Raw genomic sequence first — 17226 nt, forward strand, 5'->3', positions numbered from 1 at the left:
ACACAGTGGGAATGGGTGCAGACAGGGTACCCCTCGGGTTCCAGTGTCTGTAGACAGCCAGATAGTGGATGGTGGTAAAGTCTTAGGTTGGCTGACTGTGGCCCACAGGTCAAATCCTGTTTTTGTATGGCCTGCAAGCTGAGAATAGTTTTACGTTTTCTTTTAAATTTTTTTTCATAAATTTTTTTTTAATGTTTATTCTTGAGAGAGGGAGGGAGAGACAGAGTGTGAGCAGGGGAGGGGCAGAGAGAGAGGGAGACACAGAATCAGATGCAGGCTCCAGACTCCAAGCTGTCAGCACAGAGCCCGACGCGGGGCTGGAACCCACAAACCGCGAGATCATGACCTGAGCTGAAGTCAGCACTTAACCAACTGAGTCACCCAGGCACCCTAGAATAGTTTTACATTTTTAAATGGTTGAAAAAAATCAAAGGATAATACTTGGTTACACATGAAATTGGTACCACGTTGACATTTCCTTGTCCATGAAGAAAGTCTTGTTGGAAGGCAGCCACACTCAGCCTTTGGTGACTACAAGGGCAGAGTTGGCTAGTTACAACATAGACTGTCTAAAATACTTACTCTCTGTACTTTTACAGAAGTCTTTGTTGACTTTTGTCTTAGGAGAAAAAGAAAGCTGGAGAGGGTGACGAGAAGTGCCTGTGCAGGGGACATTCAATCTAGGGACACCCAGTGAGGGTGGTCTGTCACAGCCTCTGACAGGGAGCCCTGCAGATGCTGGCAGAGGAGAGCCCGAGACAGAGGCAGGGGCTTGTTGGTGAGGAGCCTGCGGGTTTAGGGCTGTGGTGGCCATCTGCAGAAAGTCGGATGGAAGCCGTTGTGCACGGGACATGCCTGGTCAGTGCCCCTTGTCTCAGCGTCCCTGTGGGTGTCCCCCATCCCTTTTACCCTCTTACCTCTAATGTGTCCTGTTTGGTGATAAGTTATATGGTCTCCCTGTGTAGAGGGCACTGGTGGCAAGATGGGGAGCAGGGGCAGGGCCATGTGTTCCGGATCGGGGCAGAAGGATCTTGGAGTGGCATCAGTGAGCCAGGAGACATTTGTGTTCAGAGTCAGAAAGTTGGGGAGTCAGAAAATTCGTGCCTGAGCACAAAGCCAAGAAAACAAAGCTATGAGAAAACCATGACTCTGGGGACTTAGAGAAGTTAGCGAATGAGACCGAAGTGAGCACGTCAGCTCCACTGTAAGCAGTGTCTGCACAGTCACACGGGGTAGACTAAGCCCTGGGTTTAAGAATTGTGGTTTGATTTTACAGAGAGGGTGAGGGGCAGGGAGCAGGAGAGCTGTGTCTTCATCCTCCATCATGGGAGGTTGGTTTGTAACGTCTGAGGGTGACAAATGAAGAAATGCATCTGTATTTTATTTAGAAACACGGAGGTTAACCGCAGGTCTGAGGATGGACACGGGAGGCTGGAGGCTGCTCCGCCTTACAGGCCCTGTCCAACTGTCTGAGTTTGAAAGCCGGTGTACATATCGCTTACATAAAAAATCAAAAATTAAAAAAATTAAAGTTAATTTGATTTAAAAAAATTTTTTTAATGTTTGTTTTTGAGAGACAGAGACACAGACAAAGTATGAGCAGGGGAGGGCAGAGAGAAAGGGAGACACAGAATCCGCAGCAGGCTCTAGGCTCTGAGCTGTCAGCACAGAGCCCGACATGGGGCTCAAACCCACAAACTGCAGGACCACCACCTGAGCCAAAGTTGGACGCTTAACCGACTGAGCCACCCAGGCGCCCCAAAGTTAGATTTTAATTAAAATTAAACCAAAATTTCCTTTTTGAGAAAAGGAATAGGATGGATGGATAGATGGATGAGGTGGTAGGTAAGAAAGCAGTAGAGTCAAGATTAGTTTTCGAAGATGGGAAAGATACAAGTAGGGACGTTGGCCAGGAGTTAGCACACCAGCTCTGAAAGTGCAGACAGGAAGTACCGCAGGCCAGTGGAGCCGCTGTGGCGCTCGGCTCTGATGTGGCGTGAGAGCCGCCACAGACCGTACGTGAGTGAGTGAGTCTGGCTCTGCTCCTGTAAAGTTGATGTACAAGAAGCACTGCCTGTGCATCTCAAGGCTCTAGGCAACTGCCCGTCATGGCCGGCCTGATGGGGTCAGCAGCGACGCCTCCTGTGGCCTTCGTGCTTTTGAAGCGAGGGCTTTGCCTGCAGACCTGGCTGAGCAGCATGGCTAGCTGCTTCACCCCTGCGTGACTAAAGGCTGGGTTATGAGGGGACTTTAGTCCACATAGGGGAGGATGTGTGGGAGCCATGTCTGCTTCAGAGAAGCTGCCCCTGGGTGCCAATTTGAGGTCAGGCAGCAGCCGCTGTTCCTGCATAAAGCCAGAGTCAGCAGGCAGGTAGGGCTTGTGCAGTAGCCCTGGGTGGAGAGTTCGGCCACTGGGTCCAACCTGAGAGCCATGAGGAGGTCCTGGTCTTTCTCTTGAGGCTCCTGTCCAGTTGGCCTGCTGAGTTCCCAGCCACTTGAGAAATCAGATGAAAGAGCCAGCAGACAGACGTCAAGACAGCACTGCAGTTACTTGCAGAGTGCAGTGGAGAGTGTGTTCCGTAACTCTGGGCAGTGGGCTTCCTTGTTCCAAGTTGCACAGTCAGAACTGCTTGCTGGGTAGGAAACAGGGCTGCAGCAGGATAGCCCCCAGAAAGGACACCCCCCAGAAGACCCTGCAGTGCTACAGTCAGAGCAGGAAAGCTGGCTAAGCCCATTTGCCCGGATCACCCTCCCGCCTGCCCCCGCGGGGCGCAGCAAGTTTTGGCACAGCGGGAGGCATCTGGAGGGGAGAGGGGTTCCCTCCTTCCTCACTCTGAGAACCCAGGCCCACCTTCCGTATTCCGGGACCTCGTCATCGTCTTTGGTTTCCTTCCTGTGGGGAGTCGTATTCTCTAGCAGCCTCCTGAGGAGTACGATGTGAAGGGCGATGTTTGCAGATGAGGCCTGTCGGTGCATTGTTCTCTGTTCACGCTTGTTTGAAACTCCCTCTGCCTTAGACTCTGCACAGACGCCATTTTCTGTCCTTTTGAAGACTCCATGGTTGGCTCCTCTTCTGGCCTTGCTGCTGACAAAGCCGGACAGATGCAGCCGGAGGTTTTCTCTCCTCCAGGGGGCACTTCGGTCCTTGTCTAGTCCCGTTGTCCTGGAGTCTCCTGCTACTGTGAGATCACCCCCGGGGTCAGGCAGGGCAGTCCTAGAAGCAGCATCTATAAGCAAGGAGAGTTTTGTAAACAGTCGGCTCAGCTGTGAACAGTGCTGCATATTCGTACCACGGTGAAGCTGGCCCTGGGGTTCTTGTCAGTCCCTGTGCGGGGTACTCCATGGTACCACAGGGCCCTTTCAGTCTATAAATTCATGGCCTTCCCCACAGGGAAGCTTCTTGTGTTGCTTCTTTTATAATTTTCTCCCTTCCGGTTTTCCCTCTTATCTCATTCTGCAGCTTTTTAAGTTATTTATTTTGAGAGAGAGAGAGAGAGAGAGAGAGAGAGAGAGAGAGGAGAGGCAGGCAGAAGGAGAGAAAGAGAGAGGGAAAGAGAGAATCCCAAGCAGGCTCTGCACTGTCAGCACAGAGCCTGACACGGGGCTCAATCTCATGAACCAGGACATCATGACCTGAACCGAAATCAAGAGTGGGATGCTTAGTAACCAGATGAGCCACCCAGGTGCCCCCTCTTTCTGCAATTTCTAATCAGGTGTTAGATCACCTGAATTAATACTTTTCTTCGTATTTTTGCTCTTAATATCTTGTCTCGGCCTTTTTGTTCTACATCTGAGAAGCTTCTTCAAATTTTATCTTCTTATCCTTTCATTGATTTTTAAAATTTCTATTATATTTATTTATTCATAAAATTTTTAAAATAAGTTTATTTATTTACTTAGAGAAAAAACACCAGGAGGGGAGGGGCGGGGGGGGGTGCGGACAGAGGAACTGAAGCGGGCTCTGTGCTGTTAACACAGAGCCTGATGTAGGGCTCGAGCTCATGATTCATGAGATCATGACCTGAGCCAAAGTTAGATGCTTAACCGACTGAGCCACCCAGGAGCCCCAGCCCTTATTTCCTTTTAAAAGAGAGACACTTTTTTTAAAATAATCTTTTTATTAAGGTTATTTATTTATTTATTTTGAGAGAGAGAGAGAGAGAATGAATGAATGAATGAGCAGGGGAGGGGCAGAGAGAGAGAGAGGGAGACACAGAATCCAAAACAGGCTCCAGGCTCTGAGCTGTCAGCACAGAGTCCGGTGCAGGTCTCTCTATCCCACGAACTGTGAGATCGTGACCAGAGCCAAAATCGAGAGTTGGATGCTTAACTGACTAAGCCCCCCAGGTGCCCTTGGGAATAACTTCTGAGTCCTGTCCTGGCAAGAGAGGGTCAGGAAGCCCACTCCTCTCCTGAGCCAGGCCCTCTGCCCTGTCCAGTAGCTGCTGCCTCTGTGTCCAGTGGTTTCCAGTTGGTGCTCCCTCTGTAGCCACCTGAGACTTCGATTCCCTGGTGTGCCACACCGGTCCTCCGGGCCTTGCCAAGGATCATTTGCACTTCTCTTTTCTTGTCTTTTTTCCTCTGTGTTATTGGAGTAGGAATTTGAGAGGGAATGCTGACAAGCCTGTATATTTGATCTGCCATGCTTAGCTGGAGTTCCTATTCTCTGCATAAATCTTAGAACGAGCTAAAGCAGTACTTTATCTCAGTCCCTCCACCTTAGAGGGTCAGTGCCTTACAGCTCAGCTTGCCACATGTGTGCACATTTGCTTGTGTGTGGAGACCAGATTGGGACCATTCCTTGTGCTCTGGAAACATCTCCTGAAGGAATAGTCGATACTTTTCTTTGGGACTTGATTCTTTGGTGCCATTGGTACATCTTCTCTTGTTGTTTGCAGTCTGGTGGGAACCTCTCTGCCTGTGTGATACAAGTCTTGCTCTGGCCTTCAGGGTCGCTGACCTGGCCCTTCTGCCCTGGACTCTGAGCAGGCTTTCTCTGACGACCTGCCCCTGACGCCTCTGTGTTCTCTGCCATGCTGGTCTCACAGTGTACATCCATAGGGCTGAGCCGACTCATTCAACCCTTATAACCATCCCATGAGGTGGGCACTGCTCCCACCCCTCCCTGGGCACTGCCTACACCTCTCCTGGCCTGGGCCTGCCTGCGTATTGAACTGGGACACCTCTTTGTGAATGCCTCATGTCCATCACACCCAGCCTGCCCACACGGCCCTGTTTCTCTGGTCTCTAGAAGGTGCTTTCTCTTCTTGGGGCTGACAAGGAGCACCCGTCTCTTAGCCAGACCTAGATTTCTCAATTTCTTCCCCCTTCCACATGTGGTTGACTGCCATACTCTGCCAACTGTTTTCTCCAGGGTCTCAAACCCAGGCCTCACTAGCCAGGCCACAGTGACCACTCTTTGGTTCAGGCCTTTGTTAGGGCTTGTGCAGGTGGCTGCCGGGAGCAGGAGGATCATAGTGACTGACCTTGACCCGGGGCTTACTGTGTGCCAGGCACTGCTCTGTTTTATATTGATCCTTGTGGGGAGGGTGGGCACTTGCACCTCTACATTCAAACGAGAATGACACAGAGAGGTTAGGTGATGTGCCTGAAGCTGCCGAGCTTGCCCTGGGTTGTGCCGGATGTGCTCTAGGGCAGTCAGCTCCATGGGACGATCCCTTGCGTTCCCAGATGTTTGTGGATATGGCTCCAGGCACTGTTCCTGGCCCTGCTGTTGTGGGCTGTGTCCTGGATGTGGCAGGTTGTTGGGTAGCTGTGCCCATTGCAGGGCAATGGCAGTGACCCTGCGTCTATCAGGTAAGTCAGGGAGCAGAGTGATGTCACGGTATTACATGTGATGGGATAAAGATTATTTTGTATCTGGTCATTTTTATCAAGTGAATAGTACATCATTTGGTATTGGTACATCAATATTGGTATTTCTTTTTTTTTTTTTTAAGTTTATTTATTTTGAGAGAGAGAGCGTGAGAGAGCAAGAGAGCATGCCCAAGTGGGCGAGGGAACAGAGAGAGAGGGAGAGAGAGAATCCCAAGCAGGCTCTGCACTGTCAGCCCAGAGAGACGCAGGGTTTGATCCCACCAACTGTGAGATCATGACCTGAGTCGCAATCAAGAGTTAGACACTTAACCAACTGAGCCACCCAGGGACCCCTGATGTGGCCTTTCTTTAGCCTAGAGACAAGCTGGTTCTGTTTGTTGGTATGCTGGGACAGGAAGGGTATGGAGAGGGAGGGTGTGCACGATGGACTTGGTGTCACTAACGGTGTGGTCACAGGAGGTGAGAGCCCTGGCAGGTGGGTGTAAGGGCAGAGGGTTTGAGAGAGGAGATGCCAAAAGACGCAGAAGGTTTATTTAGAGAGTGCAGTAGAGTCGGAAACGGTGAGATACCAGAGTGTAGGGTATGAGGAGCAAGAAGAATGCATGTTAAAAACATTGAGCTTGTAGTAGTCAAAAATGCCAGTTGGTCACAGAATATTCACGTTTTTACTTCGTTCCAAGGTCTGTGAGTGTTTTGGTCTTACCCATGGACCTGCTTTCTACGAGGCTGGTCGTTTAAGCAGCTTCCTGAGAGCTGGAGAAGTCTAATTTCACCTCCAGTTGCTTGCATTGTGCCCTCTTAGGTATCCAAACACAGCCTGTGAGCTGCTGACATGTGACGTGCCACAGATCAACGACAGACTAGGAGGGGATGAGACTTTGCTGAACCTTCTTTACGACTTCTTGGACCACGAGCCGCCTCTGAATCCTCTGCTCGCCAGTTTTTTCAGCAAGACCATTGGCAACCTCATTGCAAGAAAGACTGAACAGGTGAATGATCCGTCAAGCTTGTGTGGTTTGGGGTGGCTGGCATAGCTGATGCTGACATTTCTTTCTGTCAGCTGTCGCTGTGTAAACTGTATCATTAGGGCTTGGAGAACAGTGTTTCTGACTGTTCTGTGGGACACAGGTGGAGCAGTGTGGGCTGCTGGTGTGAGTTGGAATTTGATGAGGAAAGTGGCTTTCTGAGGATGTTTCTGCAGCCTGGCTCCGGAATAAGCAGCTCTTCCCACCATCCCTGAGAGCTGCACAGGACTCCAGAGCACGCTGGCATGTCTTGTCCTGACCAGTCACAGGCATGAGGAATAGGGATAAACCTGCATCATGACAGGTTCTTAGGACGCCCACCTTCTAAGATCTGCTGCTCTGTTTATGTGAGTGGCAGGTATCCATGTGTCGAGGACACTTACTGTTTCAAAGCAGATAAAAGAAAACTTCTAGCATTAGGCTTCTGTAAAAATAGTGAGTGCATTTATTTCATTAGCTGGAGCATGGTCTTCTTAGAGTGGGTTCTTGCTGCTGCCTGTGCTTCAGGGCCATCAGTGTGGTGGTGTCCTAGGCCTGCCCCCAGCCTCAGCAGTTAGTTTTGGTTAGTATTCACCTTTTATCCCTTCCTACCATCCCCAGTGGATTATTTCAAAACAAATACTGGATATCATATAATTTTTAATAAATATTATGGTATAAGGACACCTGGGTGGCTCAGTTGGTTAAGCATCCAACTCTTGGTTTCATCTCAGGTCATGATTTCACGGTTTGTGAATTTGAGCCCCACATCCGGCTCTGCACTGACAGTGTGGAGCCTGCTTGGGATTCTCTCTCTTCCTATCTCTCTGCTCCTCCCTGGCTTGTGCGCGTTCTCTCTCTCTCTGTCTCTGTCTCTCGCCTCTGTCTCTCTAAACCTTAAAAATTTTTTTAAAAACTAAATATTATGGTGGGGTGTCTGGGTGGTTCAGTCGGCTAACCGCCTGACTCTTGATCTCAGCTCAGGTCATGATCTCATGGTTGTGAGATGGAGCCCCACATCGAGCTCCGTGCTGAGACCATGGAGCCTGCTTGGGATCCTCTCTTTCCCCCCACCTTTCTCTTTGCCCCTCTCCCACTTTCTCTTTCTCTCTCTCTTTTTCAAAATAAATATTTTAAAAAATATTATGGTATATATCTCTAAAATGTAAGGACTTATGGGGCGTCTCTGGGTGGCTCAGTTGGTTGAACGTCTGACTTTGGCTCAGGTCATGATCTCGCGGTTCATGGTTTTGAGCCCCGAGTCGAGCTCTGTGCTGACAGCATGGAGCCTGGAGCCCGTTTTGGATTCTGTGTCTCCAGATCGCTCTCTGCCCCTCCCCCACTCATGCTCTGTCTTATCTGTCTTTCAAAAATAAATTAACGTTAAAAACATAATAAAAATAAAATATAAGAACTTTAAAAAATTCTTTTAAACATATCTCTAGGAGGGGACAAGACTTTGCTGAGCAGATTGCATTATCACGTCCCAAAAACATTAACTATAAGTGTTCAGTATCATCAAATATCTGGTGAGGGAACAGACCCAAATTTTGTGTGTATGTCTGGGATTCTGAGAAGGTGTGACCTTCAGGGCATACCATCATTCACCCGAAGAAATTGTTGGCATGTTGTAAGTGTTCAGTGGAACGTACCTTTCATAGGACCTTAAATCTTAGCTTTGCAAGGGATCTTAGAGGACTACCTCACCTCAGATCTTTTTCTGAACCAGTCAGAGCATAAGTGAAGAGTGGCGGTAATGCAGGTAGTGAGAGAGGCTACTAGTAGTGGCAGTGGTTCTAGGACGCGACAGGGAGTCCCTCACACTAGTGACAGTGCTGCGAGGATTGAGGGCAGGGGGGCACTGTGGCCATCAGGCAGGGAGTGGTAGGGGTGTCCTGTGTCTGTTGGGCAGTGGTGGTGGTGGTGGGGGCGGGGTCCCTGTGGCCATTGGATAGTGAGGGAGTCACTCTGGCCATCAGGTAGTGGGGGGGGGTCACTGGCTGTCAGACAGTCAGGGGTCACTGTGGCTGTCGTGTAGTGGTCGGGGGTGGTCACTGTGGCTTGTGGCTGTTGGCTAGTTGAGGGGAGGTCACTGGCTGTCAGTAGTGGAGGGGGTCACTGATGGGTAGTGGGGGTCACTGTGGCTCTCGGGTAGTGGTAGAAATTCCAAAGACCTTTCAAGTCTGGCTCTTGCATCTCAGCTCATAATTGTCTGTAGCTTCACAATATTCCTCTGCTACTTTCAGATATTTGCTGAATTTTACTGCTTCTTAACAATATTTCTGTCTTCTTCCCTTGTCCAGTGCATCAAAATAATATGAAATGCACTGTTTAAAGGTATTTCTTATATTGACAAACATGTAGCACATTTCTATGAATTTAAACAAGACAGAAACACATGAACGGTCTCCTCTAATACTCTAGATCAACCACTGTTGATTATTTAGTTGATGTTCCTCTTTTCCTGTTCTTTTCCTGTAAGACATATTAAATATATTTTTTTAACGTTTTATTTAGTTTTGAGAGAGACAGACAGACAGAGTATGAGTGGGGGATCGCAGAGAGAGAGGGAGACACAGAATCCAAAGCAGGCTCCAGGCTCTGAGCTGTCAGCACAGAACTCAACACGGGGCTTGAATCCATGGACAGCGAGATCATGACCTGAGCCGAAGTCGGACGCTTAACCTACTGAGCTACCCAGGCGCCCCCTGTAAGACATATTAATATGTATTTATTATTTATTGTCACATAATGATTTACTCTGAATACTACAAATTGTTTTTTTCACTTAGAAATAGATTTTGTACATCTTTTCTTATAGAGCTACCATATTCTTTTTTTTTTTTCTTTTTTTTTTTTAACGTTTATTTATTTTTGAGACAGAGAGAGACAGAGCATGAACAGGGGAGGAGCAGAGAGAGAGGGAGACACAGAATCTGAAACAGGCTCCAGGCTCTGAGCTGTCAGCACAGAGCCCGACGCGGGGCTCAAACCCACAGACCGTGAGATCATGACCTGAGCTGAAGTCGGATGCTTAACTGACCAAGCCACCCAGGCGCCCCTAGAGCTACCATATTCTTTTTAGCAGACATGGAGTCTGTGGTATTGCTACACCAGAGTTCTGTATCAATAACCCAGGAGTTGACGTGGTTCTAGGGTCTGCTGGGATAGGGCCAAAGTGCTTCATCACATGTTTCCATAGAAAGGCGGGCTGCACTGGAAGGACCTACTGCCTTTTCTTAACTTTTCATTATAGATTATTTCACACATTAAAAAAAAATTGTTTTTTAATATTTATTTTTGAGAGAGAGAGTCAGAGACAGAGACAGAGTGTGAGAGGAGGAGGGGCAGAGAGAGGGCGACAAGGATCTGAAGCAGGCTCTGAGCTGTCAGCAAAGAACCCAACGCGGGGCTCAAACCCGCGAACTGGAAGATCATGACCTGAGCTGAAGTCAGATGCTTAACTCACTGAGCCACCCAGGTGCCCCGATTATGTCACACATTTAAAGAGAAAATAGTTTACAAACCCTGGTGTTTCTTTCACACAGCTTCAACAGTTGTGTGTTTCTGACCAATCTTATTTTTTCTGTTCCCCCTATTACCAACCCCCATTCCAGATTATTTTGAAGCAAATCACAGATATTTTATTATTTTATATGTAAATATTCCCATATGTGTTTCTACAGGATAAGGACTCTTTACAGTTCTTTATTACTGAGGAGTAGTCCAGATTGTGGATGGACCACAGTTTAACTGTTCATCTTCTGAAGGACATATTAGTTGTTGACACTTTTTGTCTATTAGACATCAGGCTGCTATGAATATTTGCATATAGTAGTTCCACCTTGTCTGCAGTCAGCCTGGTCCAGAAATAGGTGATCCTTCTCCTGACATAGCATCAGAAGGTCAGTAGGAGCCTCATGCCACATCATGTGCCCAGGTCATTCACCTCCCTGCATCTCATCAGATAAGCAGTTTATCATCTCACATTACAGGAGGCAGGGTCAATATAGCACAATAAGATATTTTGAGAGAGAAAGACCACATAACTTTTCACATAACTTTTATTATAGTACGTTATTATAATTGTTCTATTTTATTATTGTTGTTAATCTCTTATTGTGCATAATTCATAAACTGTTTCATAAGTAAGTATGGATAGGAAGAAACAGTACATATAGAGTTCAGTACTATACATGGTTTCAGGCATCCATTGGGGGTCTTGGAATGTATCCCCTGTGGATAAAGAGGGATAACTAGTTTTTTTGTGTGTGAATTGTTATATTTGAAAAGAATTTCTTGGGGCACTTGGGTGGCTCAGTCTAAGTGTCCAGCTGTTGATCTCATCTCAGGTCTTACTTAATCTCAGGGTCATGAGTTCAAGCCCTGCTTTGGGCTCCACGCCCAGCGTGGAGCCTACTTAAAAAAAAAAAAAAAAATGAAGTGAATTTCTTATAAACAATACATAGTTATGTGTTTTTATCTGTTCTACTGATATATCTTTAATTGTCATATTTAGGCCATTTACATTTAATGTAATTATCGATATGTCAGGACTGCCATTTTATTGTAGTTTTCTGTTTGTTCTGTTTTTCGTTTCTTTTCCTTGCCCTGGGTGTTAACTTGACCATTAAAAAAATTAAAATTAAAAAAATTTCATTTAAGTTTAAATTTAAAAAATTTTTAAAAATTCCATTTTTGGGGGGGTGCCTGGGTGGCTGAGTTGGTTAAGTGTCCAACTTCGGCTCAGGTCATAATCTCATGGTTCATGGGTTTGAGCCCCACATTGGGCTCTGTGCTGACAGCTCAGAGCCTGGAGCCTTCTTCAGATTCTGTGTCTCCCTCTCTTTCTGCCCCTCCCCCACTCACACTCTGTCTTTCTCTCTAAATAATAAATAAACATTAAAAAAATTTTTTTTAAATACTCCATTTTGATCTACCTGTAGTGTTTTCTCATGTGTCTCTGTGTAGATTTTTAGTGATTGCTTTAGGTGTTACCACATAACTAGGACATGCATGTGGTTTGAATGGATACAGTGAATGAAAGTGGTTGAGCCAGCAGAGTATACCAGTTCCTTTTGCTTGCTAACCCTGAATGTTATCATTCTTTTTCTTCTAGCTGTTGTGGTGGGTATATGTAATATAGTGTTGTGATCTTAATTTGTGATCTCCCCGGTGACTAATAAGGATATATACCTTTTCATATATTAATTGGCCATTTGGGTACTGTCTTTTGGGAAGTCTCTTGCCCATTTTCTGTTAGGCTGTCTCTTCTTTTTGATTTGCAGGAATGTTCTGTTTTCATGGATATAGTCCTTTGTTGACTTTGTGTTGCAAGCATCTTTTTCACTCTGGCTAGCTGCACCCACACCCCTTAGTATTAGTGGTATTTTAATGAGCAAAGGTTCAGATTTTTATGTTGTTCAGCTTTTTTTTTTTTTTTTTTAATTTTTTTTTTCAACGTTTATTTATTTTTTGGGGACACAGAGAGACAGAGCATGAACGGGGGAGGGGCAGAGAGAGAGGGAGACACAGAATCGGAAACAGGCTCCAGGCTCTGAGCCATCAGCCCAGAGCCTGACGCGGGGCTCGAACTCACGGACCGCGAGATCGTGACCTGGCTGAAGTCGGATGCCCAACCGACTGCGCCACCCAGGCGCCCCAGCTTTTTTTTTTTTAATTTATGGTTGGTGGGTTTTTTTGTTGTTAAGAAACCTCTCTACCACAGTCACAAAAATCTTCTGTATTTTTTTAGAAGTTTTATTGTTTTACCTTTCACATTTCTATCTATAATTTACTTAACTGATTTTTTTTTTTTTAAGTTTATTTATTTTGAGAAAGAGAGCACAAGATGGGGAGGGGCAAAGATACAGAGAGAGAGAGAATCCCAAGCAGGCTCCGCACTGAGCCCGACACAGGGCTTGATCTCACAACTGTGAAATCATGACCTGAGCAGAAGTCAAGAGTTGGATGCTTAACTGACTGAGCCACCCAAGCACCCCTGAAATTGATTCTTTTTTTTTTTTATTTAAAAATTTTTTTTTTCAACGTTTATTTATTTTTGGGACAGAGAGAGACAGAGCATGAACGGGGGAGGGGCAGAGAGAGAGGGAGACACAGAATCGGAAACAGGCTCCAGGCTCTGAGCCATCAGCCCAGAGCCCGATGCGGGGCTCGAACTCACGCACCGCGAGATCGTGACCTGGCTGAAGTCGGACGCTTAACCGACTGCGCCACCCAGGCGCCCCTGAAATTGATTCTTGTAAATGATACACAGTTTGTTTTTGGTTTTTAAATATGGATGTCCAGTTAGCTCAGCAGCATTTATTGATAAGGCCCTTCTCTCTCAGTTGCTTTACAATAATGCCCCCCCTCCATCATAAGTCAGGGGCTCACATATCGTGTGTCTGTTTCTGGACTTTGCTCTGTTGTCCTGTTTGTAATTGCACTGATGCAATACTATCCTAATTCCCGTAGTTTTATAAGTCTTGGTATTTGATAATTAGTCCTCTCACTTTGTTTTTCTTCAGTATTTCTTTTTACTAATTTTTGCCTTTTGCATTATTTTAGAATGAACAACTTTAAAAAAAAAGTATTTATTTTGAGAGAGCAAGAGTGTGAATGGGAGAGGGGCAGAGAAAGAAGGAGAGAGAGAATCTCAAGCAGGCTACACTGTTGAACTCACAATCCGTGAGATCATGACTTGAGCCAAAATCAAGAGTTAGATGTTTAACCAGCTGAGCCATCCAGGTGCCCCTAGAATGAACAGCTTTTGGACTGAGGGTCAGTTTCCACATTCTCCCCAGCCCTCCTCTCCCAAGAAAACCTACCAAAATTTTTATTAGGCTTACATTGGCTCTAGATTGGGGTTGGCAAATTATGGCTCACAGGCCAAATCCAACCTGCCACCTATTTTTGAAATGAAATTTGACTGAAACACATCCATTCTTACATATTGTCTATGGCTGTTTTCGTGCTACAGTGACAAAGCTGAGTGGTTAGGGCTTCTTTGATTTCTCTTGGTAACATGTTATAATTCTCTGTGTAGTGGTCTTACACATGTTTCATCAGGTTTATTCTTAGGTAGTTGATATTTTCATATTATTCTAAATAATATCTTTTTTATCAAAATGTTTTACTAAGATAATTGTGGATTCACTTGGCAGTTGTATAAGGTAATTTGAAGAGGTGCTTTGTATACTTTGCCCAGTTTTGTCAATGGTGACATTTTGCAAAACAGTAGTAGAACATTACTGCCAGGATATTGACATTCATACAGTCCATTGATCTTATTCAGATTTGTTCACTGTTGCTTATAGCTTTGTGTGTGTGTGTGTGTGTGTGTGTGTGTGTGTGTGTGTGTGTGTCTGTCTGTGTGTATTAAGTTTGGTACTGTTTATCACCTATATAGGTTTACTTATCCATTATCAAAGTCAGGATACTGAACACTTTCAAAACCACAAGGATCCTTCGTGTTGCCCTTTCATAGCTACTTCCATCTTCCTTCACCTCTACCCCTTCATCTATCCCTAGCCTCTGGCACTAATCTGTTTCCATTTCTAAAATTGTGTTATTTCAAAATGTTATTTAAATTAAAGCATACAATATGTAGTCTTTGGGGACTAGTTTTTTCCAGCATAATTCACTATAGATTCATCCAGGTCGTTGTGTGTTTCCACAGTACATTCCTTGTTACTGCCGAGCAGTGTTCTGTGGGGCAGGTGGACCACGTGTTTCTCCAGTCACATGTTCAAGTACATCGAGGCTGATTCCAGGTTTTGGTGATTATCAGTAAAGCTGCTATTCTAATAACTTATCTGTCATTTTGTTTCATCCATGTACAGGATCATGTCGTCTCTGATTGATGACAGTTTTATTTTGTCGTTTACAATTCTTATACCTTTTATCTCTTTTTCTTGCCTTATTGCATTGGCTAGAACCTTTAGTACAGTGTTGAATCAAACTGGTGATAGTGGGTCTCCTTGTTTTATTATGTCAGAAGGAAAGCTTTCAACATTTCATAGTTAAGTATGAAGTATATTATGAGTTTTAAATTTTTTTGTTTTAATCAGAGTTAAGGGAATTTTCTTTATTCCTAGTCTTTTTATAACATTAATGGTTGTTGAAACTTATCAGACGTCTTTATTGAGTTGATCATATGATTCTTCTTCTCTATTCTGTTAATTCATAAATCCTGCCCATTGGTTTTCTAATGTTAAGCTAGCATTGGTTTCATGGTATTAACCTCACCCATTTGGTTGTGGTACATTATGCTTTCTTTCATGTGTTGAAGTTTTGCATCTGTGATCATCAGTGAGATTGGCTTATAATTTGCCTATCTTACAATGTCCTTATCAGGTGTTTAGATTTTTTTTTAACATTTATTTTTGAGAGACTGAGAGAGACAGAGCATGAACAGGGAGGGGCAGAGAGAGAGGGAGACACAGAATCTGAAGCAGGCTCCAGGCTCTGAGCTGTCAGCACAGAGCCCAACGCAGGGCTTAAACCCATGAACCATGAGATCATGACCTGAGCCAAAGTCAGACGCTTAACCAAGTGAGCCGTCCAGGTGCTCCCTATATCAGGTGTTTAGAATCAAAGTTTTATGTTCTTATATAATGATATGGGGCATATTCTCTCATTTTATGTTTCCTGGAAGAGTGTATGTAAGATTAGGAATTATTTTTCTTTAAATACTGGGTAGAATTTACTAGAAAGTCATTAGAGCTTGGAGTTTTCTATATGAGGAGGCTTTTAATTATAGATTTTGTTTCTTTTGATGCTCCTAGAACTATTCAGATTTTTTATTCCTTTTTGTCAGTTTGAGATGAGTGTGTTTTTTAAGGAAATTTTTCATTTTTTCTAAATTTACATAAATTGTCATGAAATCGTTTCTACTAACCCTATCCTGGTGATAACCCATGGGCTCTGTCCTGATGCACCTTGTTTCATTCCTGATGTTGTTCTTGGCGCCTTCTCTAGGGGTGTGTACTCATTCTCCTTACAGAGCCTCCTTCCCTTCACCTCTTTTCCTTCTTCCCCCTCCTCTTCTTCGCATCTTAGCATGAGTATGGCTGGGGTCCCTCACCGAGGTGGGCCTTCTCTGTGCACCCCCCATCTCCATTAGAAGCCTGGGTCCACCTTGGTGACCTGCATGTTGTAGGCACTTAATCTCTGGCTGAGCTGAGCTGAGCTCGTAGACGTGCGATTGAGAAGGACTTGCCCAGGCTTCTCCACCTCCGTCTCCACTCTCACCTGCAGCCCACCCCCATGCCCGGCTGTCCACATCCTGGTGGCACTGGTCGCCAGCCGGCCATGCGTCGCCGCCTTTTCCTTTGTAGAACCTTAGTCCTCTTTCCCTCCCTGGCTGCGGCCTGTCAGTGACTGGCTGTCTCGTGTGCTCTGTGCTGTCGGGTTGCATCCCAGGTCTGGGGGTTGCAGCGACGACGTTACTCTGCTCCGGTCTGTTCACACTGGTTATTCCTGTTGGGAGAACTTGAGGCAGTACTGAACGAGCAGTACCGAATGGCTGCTGTGCTATCTGAGGATATTTGTGTCATCAGAGCATAAAGCCTCAAACCGTGCAGCTCTCCATCAGCCGGGGATCTTCATGGGCCCCCATCACTGCCACATAGACTTCCCTGTGTTCAGGTCTCTGCCTGTCCTTGGAAAGGTCTGTCTTACAACTTTTTCTAGGTCTCCATAATTTCTGCTCAGTGTAATTGAAAATTAATCTTTCTCATGAGAGTTCTTGGCGGAAGCATTTCATGGGTGTCAGGCTTATCACGCACGGTGTGTTTGATTTCAGGTGATTCTGTTCTTGAAGAAGAAGGACAGGTTCGTCAGTCTGGTGTTGCAGCACATCGGCACCTCGGCCCTCATGGACCTGCTGCTGCGCCTTGTCAGCTGCGTGGAGCCTGCTGGGCTCCGGCAGGAAGTCCTGCATGTGAGTGTGTGGGCCCCTCCTCTCTGGAGCCCTCTCCCGGTCGGCTGAGTGCAGGCCGAGTGCTTGGTGAGGGCCTGCCTCAGGGAGGCCAGAGTTGGGTGAAGGCACTCAGAGAGCACTGGAGGGCCAGTACCTCCGGCCTTCCACCCGCCATGATTTTCTCCCTGTGGGGCCATCATGGGTTCTTGTCAGGGCTTGTATTTTGAGGCTGGGTCTGCAGTCTGTACCTTTTCTGCTGTACTGCCTCAGTCTGTTGAGAAACAAAGAGCAGAGTGTTCCTTTTCCTCCTGACACTCTCTGGGCTCCTTCTCTGTGAAGAGGAAGAAAAGGACTTTCCTCACCACCCCCCAGACCCTAGTGTCCCCATGGCCTCAGAGCAGGGGCTCTGTCAGGTCCTGGCTCTATTATCTGGCACCTACCTATGAAGAAGGCAACAGC

The 17226-nt window shown here is 46.0% G+C and overlaps 1 protein-coding gene across 6 annotated transcripts in view; it reads left to right on the forward strand.

Annotated features, from left to right (window-relative positions):
- Positions 1-17226, forward strand: part of PPP6R2 (protein phosphatase 6 regulatory subunit 2) — an 84879-nt gene that overhangs the window by 46407 nt on the left and 21246 nt on the right. For 5 of the 6 annotated variants that reach the window (XM_030320997.1, XM_030320999.1, XM_030321000.1 and 2 more), the window contains exons 4-5: positions 6641-6827; positions 16651-16788. In XM_030320997.1, coding sequence (XP_030176857.1) covers positions 6641-6827; positions 16651-16788 — 325 coding nt within the window. Of the gene's footprint in view, positions 1-6617; positions 6828-16650; positions 16789-17226 lie in introns of all 6 variants that reach the window. The other variant, XM_030321002.1, reaches the window with a different exon arrangement.

This window comes from Lynx canadensis, chromosome B4 (assembly GCF_007474595.2).
Source record: "Lynx canadensis isolate LIC74 chromosome B4, mLynCan4.pri.v2, whole genome shotgun sequence".
Classification (NCBI taxonomy): domain Eukaryota; kingdom Metazoa; phylum Chordata; class Mammalia; order Carnivora; family Felidae; genus Lynx; species Lynx canadensis.